This window comes from Calidris pugnax, unplaced genomic scaffold, assembly GCF_001431845.1.
Source record: "Calidris pugnax isolate Ruff unplaced genomic scaffold, ASM143184v1 scaffold177, whole genome shotgun sequence".
Classification (NCBI taxonomy): Eukaryota; Metazoa; Chordata; class Aves; order Charadriiformes; family Scolopacidae; genus Calidris; species Calidris pugnax.
Window position 1 is genome coordinate 1301051 of NW_015090909.1, and position 13765 is coordinate 1314815.

The following is a 13765-nucleotide window of genomic DNA, read 5'->3' on the forward strand; positions in this document are numbered from 1 at the left end:
TCAGCAATGCAACAAAAATAGAAAGCAGAAAGTTTAGAATAAAACTTTGTTCCTAATCTACGTCTAAGTCAAAGCTGCAGTTCTTTCTTCATAGAACAATTAAATCCACCTGTGCGCATAATTGGTTTTTTTTTAAGCCAGAATGTTTGCATTAGAGACTTATAAAATTCCCAGGATTAAATATTTGCCCCTTCCTTTTGCTCCCTTGCTTGTGTTCATGAGGTATCTGTCATTAGTAGATATCGACCTAATGGTTAGCAGAAGAGAAAATTCAAACCATCCGATTACAGTTATTTTCTGCCTGTGTCTGTGGGCTATTGTGGTCGATATTTACAGAAGCTAAAGAAGAAAAGTGAACTTATTATCAAATATGTTTAAATTCACTATGCAGGAAACATCAATTCTCAGAAATAGAATAGTTCAGGAGATCAGACTTTAAAGAGAGATTTTTTTAAAAAGGGATTAGGAATGCTGCTCAAGATGTGTTGTTTGTGTAGCGTATGGTATAAAATGTGGTATTTCCATTCTCTTATATTTCTATAATTCATTTTTTGCATAAGAATGACATGGGGATTTTCGTGCTCAGTATTAGTAGGGCGCAGTCTTCCAGAACAGTAATTTTAATCAAGTGTTGTTACAGATTTTACAACTGTCTATTATATTGGTAACTGTATTGGCTAACTTTTTTTTTGGAAGGGATAAAAATCTGAACTGCCATTTCTCCTGTGGATAACTGACATTCTTTCACTGTCCACCTGTAGGAACTTCCAGCCCCTTTGCTCGATGATACCTACAGAAATGAATTGGGAGAAGAAGCAACAGCTGTTAAGTCTGAGGAATTTCAGGATTCTATGAAAATAGCCTGGCGCTACCAAAATTTACCAAAAATGGAGGTAATCAGTATTTCATACTTTTTTTCCATTTACAGTCAAAACGAATTTGCAGACCAAATGCTTTTTTAGTAGAATCTAGACAACAGAACTGCTGATGGACAGTGTTACAGGATTGCCTCCTGAGTGTACATTATCATACACCACTATATTTTTGCTTACTAGAGATACAGAGAGAAAGGGAATTTGAGTGTTTGCAGAAACTGTAAAACTTAATACACATAATAATAATTTAAAAGTAAAAATCATTAAAGTACCATGGGATTTCTCAATGAGTATTTTTAAATTGAGACAGTTTTTTATGAAGGTTTGCATAATTTGGTCACTTACAAACTTTGTCCAAATTCAGTTGTACACAAATTACTTAAGTAGGTTTAATCAACGGTACTTACTAGATCTCTGTAGTGAAAGTACTGTGTCAAGCAAGCTGTTGACCTGCTTATCCATGTGCATAACAACTAAAGTAAGCACTTGAGATTATATCAGCTTCACTGTCACTAGAAACTAATCACTGTGCAGGAAGACTATAAGAAACAAGCCCAGTGGTCAGTCTTTCAGAGTTTACAGTTGTTAGTGCTTCGTGAATGTTGTGTCTCCTGTGTCTGGTAACTTTCTTACTTAATCCAATGGCATAATCAACTTTTCATAAAATTACAGCATTTTTGACTATCCAGAATAAAAAAAAAAATTGTTTTGCCTATACACCTTAGCCTACATTTGTAAATTTTGGTTTAGATGTAGTCATAACTGCCTAGTAAGTTCAGTTGTATTCTTAAAAAACATAATTGGAATGTGACAAAATGATCTTACAAGGCTTGGCATGTTTGGTTTTCTGTGAAATTGCACAGACATGGCTATATAGTTGTGTCAGAAAAGACTTATATATGGTGACATGCCAAATCAAACAGCCTCCAGGGTAATCATACAATCTCATCAATTTTATTACTGTGGAGCTTGCTTGTGCCACCCTGAACCATCCCCAAAATAATTGGTCTGGTTTAAAATCTAGCAGAATTCCTTGTACGCTGATACAGAAACAATTGTATGTTGTTAACAAATGTGTGCTGATGTTCTAACAAAATAAGAAAAAATATAAATAATGCAGTTAGGTGTGCACTCATCCTCTGTAACTTCATGGGAGTAATCACTTCATCCACTAATGTAATATTTCTCTCCAAAACATAATTTACTTGTCATTGATTATTGAAATAAAATTATGAAAGATATTATAAAATGGTCAATCTTTTGGAGGGTGTTACCGTTTTTATCATTGTTGCTTTCTGAAATGGACGCTGATCATTCTGAATAGTTGAGGTACAGTATTTTTTATGTATATGTTAATTTTATTTAAGAAGTAAAAAATTCAAATAAAAGTCTGATTCTTAAGGTATGTATATCTAAAATTCCGCCAGGTATTCTAATTATCAAAAAATAGTTTTGAAATTGATATTTTTCAATATTTTATAATGCAGTTATCATAAAATTTTGGTGCTCTGCTAAATTAATTTGATTGGTGAATATACTCCATTGAGGACAAAACTGATATCACCTTGCAGCACCCTGGATATTTTCCAAACTGATTCAACTAATAAACTAGTACATTTTCAAAAACTGCTGTCAAATAGCTTCAAGTATGAAAGAGAGAAAGAGGTAACTTTGTTTTTAACTGCAGCTGTAAATACGTTAGCAGAAAACTTTCCCATCCCATATCTGGCTTAACATGAAGTAAGGACCCTGAGTAAAGGCTGTCTCTGTGGTATTTTTGATGCCTAATTTAGTTTTTATTTGTAAGTAATAAAAGAATTTTCGTTAATAGTTCAGATATTCCCTTCCCATTTATTAGACCTCACACAGAGTAGCTAGGTAACTCATTTTTGTTCTTATGCGTGGTATTTCATTTAGGGCTCTTCATAACTATCACAGTTTCTCTTCACATATATACTTTGTACAGCAGAAAAAGACAGAAGATGTGCAAGAAATCTGTCAGAGTAACAGGTCGTGTTGCGCTTGATGTGCCTTTGCCAGTTTGTTACTTCCATCTGTATCAGAGGTTAATTTCATTTAAACTTTTGAGCATATAGATAGCCTGTTTTGCAATGCAAGACAGTGTGGGTTTTTTGGTGAGGGTTTTTTTTTTTTTTGAATGAACTGCTTATGTTCTTGGGGCAATATATAAACTGTCACAGCATGAAATCAATTTTCTGCCTTGATTCATCCTAAATCTGAGATTTCTAGCACATTAGTATTGCAATTAGAAACATTAACAGCAGACGGTAGCATAAAAGCCCGCTCTGCTCACTGACAATTTAGTGTATTTCTCCTTGTGCAAAACGGGAATCCGGGAAAGAACAGGCCTGAGCCTCCGGTCCGCTAATAAATTTATCAGATCCAAGTTAAGAGGACTGGGAAGTCCCTGCTTTGGCACTCTCCGTGGTCGTTCTGCTAAGGCAGATTATTCATGCTTACTTGATTCAGGTAGGCTTTTTGCAAGCTTCCCCGCTAAGCCTGGGAATGCAGTACATTGAGGCCTATTCATAGGCTTCTGACATAGACCGAGCTTTTATTGCATGGTGTTTTATTATAGCCAAATCCCAGTCTCCACCCAGTTTGTAGGCGCTGTGCTTATTCTTTTGAATCAAGAGAGGTTATCACCTACCTTAATCCATGCAGCAGGGTGGATTAAGGACACCAATGTGCCTCAGGATTCTCAAAGAGGATCCTGGAAACTTCTTGTTTCTTCTTTTTTGCTGTCTTTACTAAACTCTATTGGGCCTCAGCAAGGATTTGCATCTGAAATGGGCAACCTGGAGCTTTGCTCAATGAAGACATCAGATCAAAGTTCAGTTAGTCAAGGCCTTTCTAAAACATTAAGGGGGCTTGGAAGTACACAATAAAAAGATGAGCTCTGGCAGAGATTGCAGTAAAAACATTCTGATCTGTAATCCGGATAAAGAATAGATTATAGGCCAAAGAACAGCTCCTGTTTAAATTGCTTTCAGAATCCCTGTTTTAAATAAAGTTACATTTTGTATTGAAAATATTTAGATTTTTATAGGTTGTTATGTTCTGTTGGACTTCTTTCTTTAAAAATTGGGTGCTGATAAATAAATTGGAATGCTGACTTAGAGAATGTGCTTTTTTATCTTTTTTTGAGTAAAACTGATCTCTTCTTATGACTAGATATACGCGAGCAATTTTGTGGGTTTTTTAATTAAAAATAAATTTAATTTAATAATTTAATATTAATAATTTAATAAAGTGGAATAGGAGTGATACAACGAGCAATTTTGGGGGTTTTTAATTAAAATAAATTTAATTTAATAATATTAATAATTTAATAAAGTGGAATAGCAGTGATACAAATATTAAACTCTTAAGATTAATTAGAATAATTTGATTTAGAGTAAATATTTTGAAGGTGTTTGATTAATGGATATTAGGTCTGGTCAGTTGTCAAGAATATAAATATTAATAATAATACAATATCTTTCCTACGTAAACAATAGAATAACCAAACTAACCCCAAACTTTTCAGTAAAACAAATAACTAGTATATTTTTGGTAAGCTGAAGCATGAAATAAAATTGTGGAAATACATAGTGTGGTTGCTTTCAGAAATCTAACTATAAATACATGTCCATGTCTGGCATGCCTGTATTCTTTCCTGTTATTGTTACAGTGCTTATTCTATTAGCAAGGTTAAGACCAAGGTTTTATGACCAAGGTTTATGAAACCTACAAGCTTTCTGTAGTAATTGGAGTTGGAACTAAATAATTTGTTGCTGGACACACAAAAACTATTTGGATCCCATTATTGTAGTAATTCAGTATCCCTATCGCCATTCCTGTAAACATCATAAAAGTTGAAATTGGAGCAGAAGTTGTTCCAAAAAATTTTCATTGCTTACACACACCCACCCTGCTTAACTTTGAGATAGTGGATAAAATATATATATTGGCCTGTTTAAAAGAAAAAGCCTTTTATAGAATGTTCCAAGTTGTTGCAGAACCTACCGAGAAACTTTTGAAATTATTGGGGGTATTTCTGGTCACTTTTCAAAAATAATTAGATGCTTTAAGTATAAGCAAAGTAGCATTTTATTTACCAATCCAAAATTCTCTTCAGAATGAGCTTTACAAGGCATTCTGTTCTGCAGTGTGAATATGTCTTCAACGTCTCACTTATTTTCAGCTCTTAAGTTTTCTGTCTTACCTGTTCTCTTTCACAACTGTTGAGATATTTCCTTTTTTTTTAATGCTTTATCATTTCGTCAATTTATCATTTAATGTGTGAGGTGGCTCTTGGCTTTTATGGGCGACTCAGCTTAGCAGTATGTCCTGGAGTTGGGAGACAGAAAAATGACTTTAAAGTATTTTAGCTCATTCCTACATTGTACAATGCACACTTCAGATGCAGTCCAGGCTTAGGATAGTTGTCCTCAAAATAAACTAATAGATTATTTTTCTTCTGACCTGCAAAGCTGCTGTTAAAGTCTGGGATCCAGTGCATTTCTCAGTCCAGGTGTCTTAGCAGTTAGAAATAATGTGGGTTTGATTGATACTGGTGTTGCAAAACTTGTGTGGTTATTCTAAATGACCTCTCTTTTCCTCAAAACAGTTGATGAGAGATAATCTGGTCAGGAGCACAATGGTGTTTGTGCCAAAACCTGAAGATAATTTTAATACTGCTTTGGTAATCTGTTACTCCATTATAGTTTGTACATTAAAAAATATATTGTGGTTTACGTCTGTGCCAAGTGTTTTCCTTCCCTGGAAGAAACTAACTTCCCTCTGAGGTTTACTCTGCTTGATTGTTTTTTCTGGGATAAGTTTGTTGGTGATATTTTTAATGGGAAGGGCAGAAAAGATGAAGAAAATGGATTGTTACATGAAGAGCAGAAACTGTTCGAGTCTGGTAGCAGACAGCTACTACGTACTTGAATACTGAATATTATAACAATCTAGGGATTTTTTTTAACATTACATGCATAATTCAAATATTGTTGCAGTTTACATGCTGAGCTCCATTAACGTGGAACCAAAATGTGCATTCCTTGTTTATTTACTACCAAAATATATTCAAAATGTGTAATTCCTGCTATGGTTTATATTAAATGTAAGAGGTTTATTATGTTTTATATAGACAAAATTGAGAGCTAATTAAAAAATATCTTCATTACAGTAAACTGTGGTTATTATGTATGTCTGTGTAATGCTTAACCTGTTTCTTATTCAAAATTCAAGAAATTAAAAGTACTTATTCACTATTTACTCTATTTTACGTTTCTCTGTTTCAATCATATATATGAAGATGTAGTGGTATTTTTTTTCTTACTGATCATAAATGAAGTGAAATGTTTTCAGAGTCAATGAAAGTTTCTGTAGCATCGTATAATTCCCAGATACTGAAAATTCAGATAGGTGGAACACTTCACGATCTCCACTTTTCATGTATCTGGCCTGTTGAAATTTGTGACCATATGTCTAGAACATGTGCAAAAATGCATTCTTTTTTGACTGCATTTTGATGGTGCAATTTGGAACAGAAAGGGTTGAATTCTGTATGAAAAATTTGCATTATATATTGTAAACAGGGGAACCAGTACTCAGTAGTAAATATTATAAGGTTGTTCTACTTGAAGCTTATACTTAAGCTGAATGGGGAAAAAAACCAGAGGTTTCTTTCAAGTGTATTGCTAGTTAATTATTTTCTTTTGATAATAATTTAATAGATTATTGTAATCAATATTGTTGTTTCCACAGGCCAGCCCAACATCTACAAAGTTTGGCCATTATTATGATCTTTCTAAAACAATGTCTCCAGAACTGTTTCAGTCCATAAAATGGCATAGTTTTTACCTTCCTGAAGAATTGTCTTCACAGCCTAAAATGAAAACATGGTAAGTTGCAATACCATGTGCTTCTGTCGTGTGGTCAAATCTTGTCTCCGTATTAGCAGCAAAGGATATTTTTTGCATTTACACTTGCTGTGAAGAATCTCGTGGCCGCGTGTGGCTCGCAAGCAGTTCAGCTGTGGTTCTCATGTCAGTGCTACGTGCCATGACTGGCAGCAAAGCTGCTGTGGCACGGAGACAGCTCGGTATACTGATTCCTCAGCTGTGGGAGGAAGCAAAGTTGGCAGGGACAATTAAGGCAGACATTACTAGGACAGCCTAGGACACAGCTGCATGTTCACTCCAACCCTGCTGACAGCTGAGTGTGGGGGACTGGGGAAAACTACTACTATCTGTCTGCGAACTACTCCCTGAGCACCATGCCCCATCAGCTCTCGGAGATGTGTGTGTCAGGTGGCTATCAGTCTTAGGGAGATATCCGTGCCGTTTTTAGGGCTAAGAAGACAGGCCAGCCTTGACCTACATAGCTTAGAACGCTCCATCAGATTAGTTTATTATGCGTCTTTTACTTCTTACGTCCTACAGCTTCACCTAAGGAAAATAAAAAAATACTGTGAATAGAATTACAATCGCTAATTATGTCTTACACAATACCCCTAATTCCAGAGGAAATCATAAACTCTTCTCTGAATGAATAACTTATTATATTTTATGTCTATCAGTTATGAATTAAGGAAGGCCAAGAGACAATGAGTGACAGTAGCAAAGACTCATATTAGCCTGTAGCACACATGTCCATTGTATCTTTCTTGGAGACATTTCAAGTGGAGTCAAACATCAAATACGGGCTAGCAATCTCTTTGTTCAGTCCAGTCACTTAATGTACATAATACCTAGTTTTATATATCCCAGTGTATAGGGCCAACTCCTGGAAGTAGTAGTGCGATATGGTTTATTGTGATAGATTTTCATTACAATGCACTATAATATAAAAACTGAGATTTATGAAAGAAGTGCAGTAGGAAGCACCTTTCTTAGAGCAGCAGAAAAGCAACAGCCAAGTGTCTCTGTAATTTGTTTCTGTGTTACATGATGAAATGTCACTGGTTTGTAAAGTAAATTCTTTCAATGTTGTGGAAAAAAACCCCCAAACACCAGCACCCACACTTTAAAGAGAAAGCAGAGAACTTATATTTTATTCTTTCTCTAGTAAATATTTGAACCAACTTTATTTATAAGTTATGGGGAGGGGTTGGGGGTTTTTTTACTAGCAGGGACATAGAGGATAGACACAAGAGTATCTGACAGATAGGTTACAAGTTCTTATATTGTTCTTGGCCAATTTAACTCCCTTTCTGTCTTTTCTCTAGCTAACTAGAATCTCTTATGACTCTGGGCTTAATTCCACTAGCTTTGTGGCTCCCAAGTATTTGAATATTTTACATTAAAATCAAATTAATTCATATGTATGGTATAGGAAATGGACTTTAAAACTCATATGTATGGTATAGGAAATGGACTTTAACTTTTATGCATTCCATTTTACAAGCCTTGCTTAACTGATATTTTCCTTCTGTGCTATCCTGATGAAAGTTCATCGTTCTTACCATATGAAATCTATACTTATTTCTAGCTTGAATCTAATGGAGAAACTGGATTTAGTTAATTTGCTTGGCAAATTGGTAGAGCACAGAGTGATGAGCTGAGGAATATGATCAAACAAAGATGGATTTTGGAAGGCTTATCTCCTTCTATACTCCCTGCACCCACAGTATGGGTCTCCTTCAAGGAGCTTCTCCTGAGGAAATGAAAGAATTGTTGGAAGCAAAGGCAGGTTCCAAGGTAACGGACAACCACAATTCTAAACATCATTTTCTTAGACCACAATGCAATGTGATAAGGGACAGGGAGGAATAAAGAACACAATGGGAATAGTGAGCTCTCAGACACTAATCTGTGGGAATTGTGCAGAGATGTGTACATCTCTTTCTTCATTTACAGTAGATCATTTGTCTTCTGACTTTGATTATTGTCTTTCTTGACCACGAACACCACTGGTTTTGGATTCTATGTGTTAAAAAGGTTGCACTAGTCAGGGATAAGACAAGGTGGGAAGAATTTTTCAGAATTACAGTGTCTAAAATAAAGCTTATGAAGATTTAAGCTTCCCGTGATTACAGTCATTCAATGGTGACACACAATTAAACTGAATTTGAATTTCAACTTCTGTTCATCAGTGTTGTATAACTGCAGTTCTTAAAAAATGATGGAAATGGAGAAAAGCTGCTTCTCCCATTACCCTGATCCTCAAATTGATCTGCACCTAGCACAGTTAATATCAGCAAATTGGACTACCCAATTTACATAAGGAAAGACCATGGCAGAAAATACATAAATGTTTTCAAGGTGGGACATAATGAAGTTTGTTGGTAAAATGTAAAGAATTGTCAAAGTTCCACAAAGTCAAAACGGCCAAAGCGATGCCTGTCTTTAAGAAGAGGAGAAGGTGAAGACATCTATGGGATAACATCAGTGCTCTGAAAAATGCCAGAAAAAAATAATGTAATCTATTTTTAAACTTCTAGGATAGTTTCTAAGCATCTAAGCAGAGTCTTGAAGCACATTAAAAACTGACATACAGAGGGTAGTAACTCTGTTGCCTGCTGAAGGTGAGACAAGCAGTAATGGATTACAGTAAACTGTAGTGGTAGAAATACAGGCTGGAAATAAGGAGCTATTTTTCTAATGATTAGCACGAGAAGAAGTTGCCTTGCAGACAGAGGATGGGAGTATTGTAGAATCTCGATCATTGAAAATTTCTAAGGACAAGTTAGGTAAATATCTGTCAGAGACGGTTTAGATGTAGTTCATCTTGCCTTGGGGCAAGAAGATAGACTACCTGACCTCTTGAGGTCCTTTTCATCCCTATCTTCTGTGATTCTTTAATACACATTAGTCACAGTGTATTAAATCCAATACTAAGTATGAATGTTACCAATTATTTCACTGCTCTCAAAATGTTTACGCTTTTACAGAAACCCAACAGGCTTGTAGTATATTTCTTACAGATATTGTGATGAAATTCTGAAGGAAACATTACTTTTTCAAGGAAAGAAAACAAGCGCACAGTCTTGTCAGGATGATTTCATTAAAGAAAGCTTATAAAAGGGGGAGGGAAAGAATATTATTTTATTGGTGTTAATGTTTGGAAAATCAATGTAATGCTTCTGACTTCTAAAGCTAACTTCAATATATTATAGAATAGTAAAAAAATCCATTCTCTTGATTACCTAGACAGAGATTTGAAAGAAAGTAATATGATAGTCACAGTTAGCCCTTCCAATAAAGTCAACAATTTGCATTGGACTTCATTTATGATTGCCTTAAGGTCCCACGTAATAGGATAGTCACAGTTAACCCTTCCAAGAAAGTCAACAATTTGCATTAGACTTCATTTATGATTGCCTTAAGGTCCCACTATAAGCTTGAGCTAACCTCTTCTACCCTGTGTTACAGTGAACCAGGAGCATGGATGTGGCTCGTGAGCATCTCTCCACTTAGAGAATATAATTTCTTAAACATAAGGTTCTCAGACCGTGGTCTCAGATGCATAGCCAAAAAAACACCTGCTCGCATGATGCTAATTATCTATATAGCATTGCAAAAGCTCTGCAGTCCATTAGGCTGACAGTACCTCAAAAAATTACTGATAGCCCGACAGAAACGAAAATAAAGTTACAAAACTTACTTGACATTCAGAAAATCTCTAAAAATATGATTTTTCTTCTATTTAACTGATCAAAAGAAACACTGAAAACTGAAAGATCCTTCAAAAATAAGGAGGCATTTTTAAGACAGGGGGTAGTTCAATATTGAAATAATTTACGTTAATAGGCTATGTATTATGGGATGTTTGCAAAAGATTTCATGACTCTGTAAAGGGTATACTTCACAAGGTATGTATCGGGATATTTTTATGGAGATTCTTTGATTAGACAGAACAAAGTTATTGAGTGGCCATTTACTTTGCAATTGCAGATCAGATTTGAAGGTTATATGTATCATTTGTTCACCTTAAAGTTTGGATCAGTCTTTCTCTCCTGTGTTTTTGCACGCGTGTGTGTACGTCTGCCCATTGCCAGGGGGAGATGAGGAGTATTGTGTTTGCTCTCCTTTCTGTACTTCTGGTACCTGATGGCTAAAGCAGAGTACACAGAGTCCCCTTTGGGGTAATCACTCAAGATGGGTGGAAGTTCATTGCTCCATGATAAACATTAATTGAAAACAGTTATTGGAAGTCTGTTCTCCTAAAGGAAGTAGTAAATGGGACTGGGTGTTCGGTGCCAAAAGAAGGCATAAACCTTCTCTTTATTATCTCATTATGTTTTATGTTAGGGAAGGGCAGTTATGTCCTGGCCCTAATGCTGGGACCAGGTTAACAGGGTTGTGCAGCTGATGGCAACTGTTTTCCGGTGGTTGTTGCTAGGATATTCTGGTGTCCTTTTTGTTGCACTGCTGAAGCTGGTACTTAATGGGAAGGCGGAAATATCCTCTGAGATAGCTCTGTGCATTGCAGAAAAGGCTTACTTCCTACCTCTCTTGCTTTACTTCTGTCCCTCTTGTTTGGTTGCAATTACCAAAAGAGAAAGCTTGATAATCAAGGAAACAAAAATAATTAAGCTGTAGTTTTTCAATAATGCTCATAATTTACCTTTACAATGTATATGCTTTTGAAAAAAGAAAAAAAAAAACTATCTAGAGTCTAGATTTACTGATAAATTTAGATAAAAAAGGTTTAACTGTCTTGCCTAATGGGATCTCCCTATACATAATAAGGCTATTTGTCATACCCTTGATAACCTAACCTTTGTTAACTACTTAGAAACTATCAACAGAGAAGTCAGATGCTCCGGTGTAACCAGGATACCTTCTTGCCAGCTCCTGCTTTATCCATTACTAAATTGCTAAACAAAAAAAAAAGAGTAAAGAAGGAATTGTTTAAACTCATTATCAGAATTAAATGGTGTTTAGTAACAAAGGCAAAAAAAGACTAGAAATTAGAAAATAAAAAATATCTTATTTCCTTCCTTAAATATTATGACAAACATTGCCAGAAGGGTAGTGCAACTTGTTTTTATAAATAGTGTTTCCACAATATTTTTCGTGTCCTTATTTACATAGCATGGCTCAAATTCAAGTAAACCATTAATGTTTTAGCCAGAAGTAGAAGAGCACCTATTTTTACATCAAAAAAAAAAAAAATCTATATGTGCATTACATTATTTTCTCTAGTGCTTTCTTTGCTACAAATCCTTTTCAGATGGACTGTTTGTTTTACTTTTGGGACCCTTTGATTCTGCTAATGCTTTAGGTATTTTATTATTTTATCCACTAACTTTAAAAACAAGTTAATAACAAATCAGGAATCGGCAAGTATTGTGATTGCAGTCTATTCTCTGACTGCCCTATAGATAGCATGGTAATACTCATAAGCAAAATAAATGATAGATACACAAATGTGAAAACGCTACTTTGTGGTGACAAAGACCACAGTTGTCTTTTTGTATTACACATATTAGCATGTGGCTTTGGCTATAAGGTGGTTGCAGACTCCATCCTGATGTTGGTGAGCAGCATTTTCTCTCTCTTCCAAAAGGATAAAGGAATATCCAAAAGGGTACACAAACGCTTCTGGTTATTGTGACGTGCTGCAGATTCTCTCCGGCTCTGGCAGAACTGGGAAGAAATCACAGCACTGTGTAGGCAGCAAGGATTGTGTGTGTGTGTGTTGGGATTATGTGAAGACCTGGAGAGAGAAGACATCGTGGCAGCGTGGGGGCTAAAGCCTCCTTCCCCCCCACCTACCCTGTAAACAGACACCTGACAGACAGTAGATAGGAATAACATTTAACAGCTGTTCCTTTTGCAACTAAACGCTAGGGAAGTAATTGAGTTCATAAGTGAAAATTTACTCTTTTCTTTTCTTTTTGAGATGATCTTTTTTGTATAGTAAGATATGCAGACTTGACACGGTAAAAGTCATGTTGAGATTATATATTGCCAGTTTCAGCTGTGAATTTCATAGAGAGTATTAAATTATTAAGGTACATCAGTTTAACCAGTAGCTTTCTAGCGTACCAAGTCTGAAAACAAATAAATGGAGTTTAATTTTAAAACTCTCCCTTTTTCTTATATCTGAGAAGGGTTATCTCCTAATGTTTTCTGACACTATTTCAAAAATTGAAATTATTATGACTATATGACTATTTTGATTGTAGATGTTTATAGCAAATGTATCATTGTGGGGATTGGACTTGGGTTGATACTGCTTTCTTGAAGGAAATGTAGAATTCTGAGTTAAAGCAATGGTATAAAAGAGAGACATTTGCAACTCTTAAGTGTTTTCTGAGAAAAGTTGTCTTCTCTCCTGTCCAAATGCATGAAAGCAAGTTTATTTGGGTTTATTTAGGCATTCATTATTAAAATGCATTTGGATAATACTTTTGGCTCATACTAAAATAACAAGAATAGTTTCATTTAATGTTTAGACCAAGTGATCTTTTGAGGTCCTTTCCAACCTGGCTGTTATCTGACCAGACATATAAAGTGATTGGAGCAAGTAAGAATACTTTTAGAGGCAAAATTTTCAAAATACCCTGTCATATTTCCCAAGAAGTACACAAGTAGTTTTGAGTCCACAACCCTTGATGGTAATTAGGGAGGTTGGAAGGAAATACTGAAGCTAGAAAAGATAGAAGGGCTTCAACTCTCAGCTGTGGTGAGGAACTGCAAGTCTGGACACACAAGCAAATATGCTTTATGGGATTTAAGAAAAAGATATGTCTCTTTTAAAAGTGAACAACTGGCTTGTTTTTTTAAAGTAAAGTGGACTGGAGAGCATGGCTGGGACGGATACCTGGAGAAATGCTTTGGACATGCAAGAACTGAACCTTATAAGACTTAGACAAGACAATTTGCTGAACTTTCATTTGGCTTTAAGTCTGCTTAAATCCTTTTTTT

At 35.3% G+C, this 13765-nt stretch overlaps 1 protein-coding gene across 1 annotated transcript in view; it reads left to right on the forward strand.

Moving 5' to 3' along the window:
• The window catches only part of ELP4 (elongator acetyltransferase complex subunit 4), a 145891-nt gene that overhangs the window by 28049 nt on the left and 104077 nt on the right, over window positions 1-13765 (forward strand). Inside the window, exons 4-5 of the mRNA XM_014949297.1 lie at window positions 762-893; window positions 6654-6790. Coding sequence (XP_014804783.1) covers window positions 762-893; window positions 6654-6790 — 269 coding nt within the window. The remainder of the gene's footprint in view (window positions 1-761; window positions 894-6653; window positions 6791-13765) is intronic.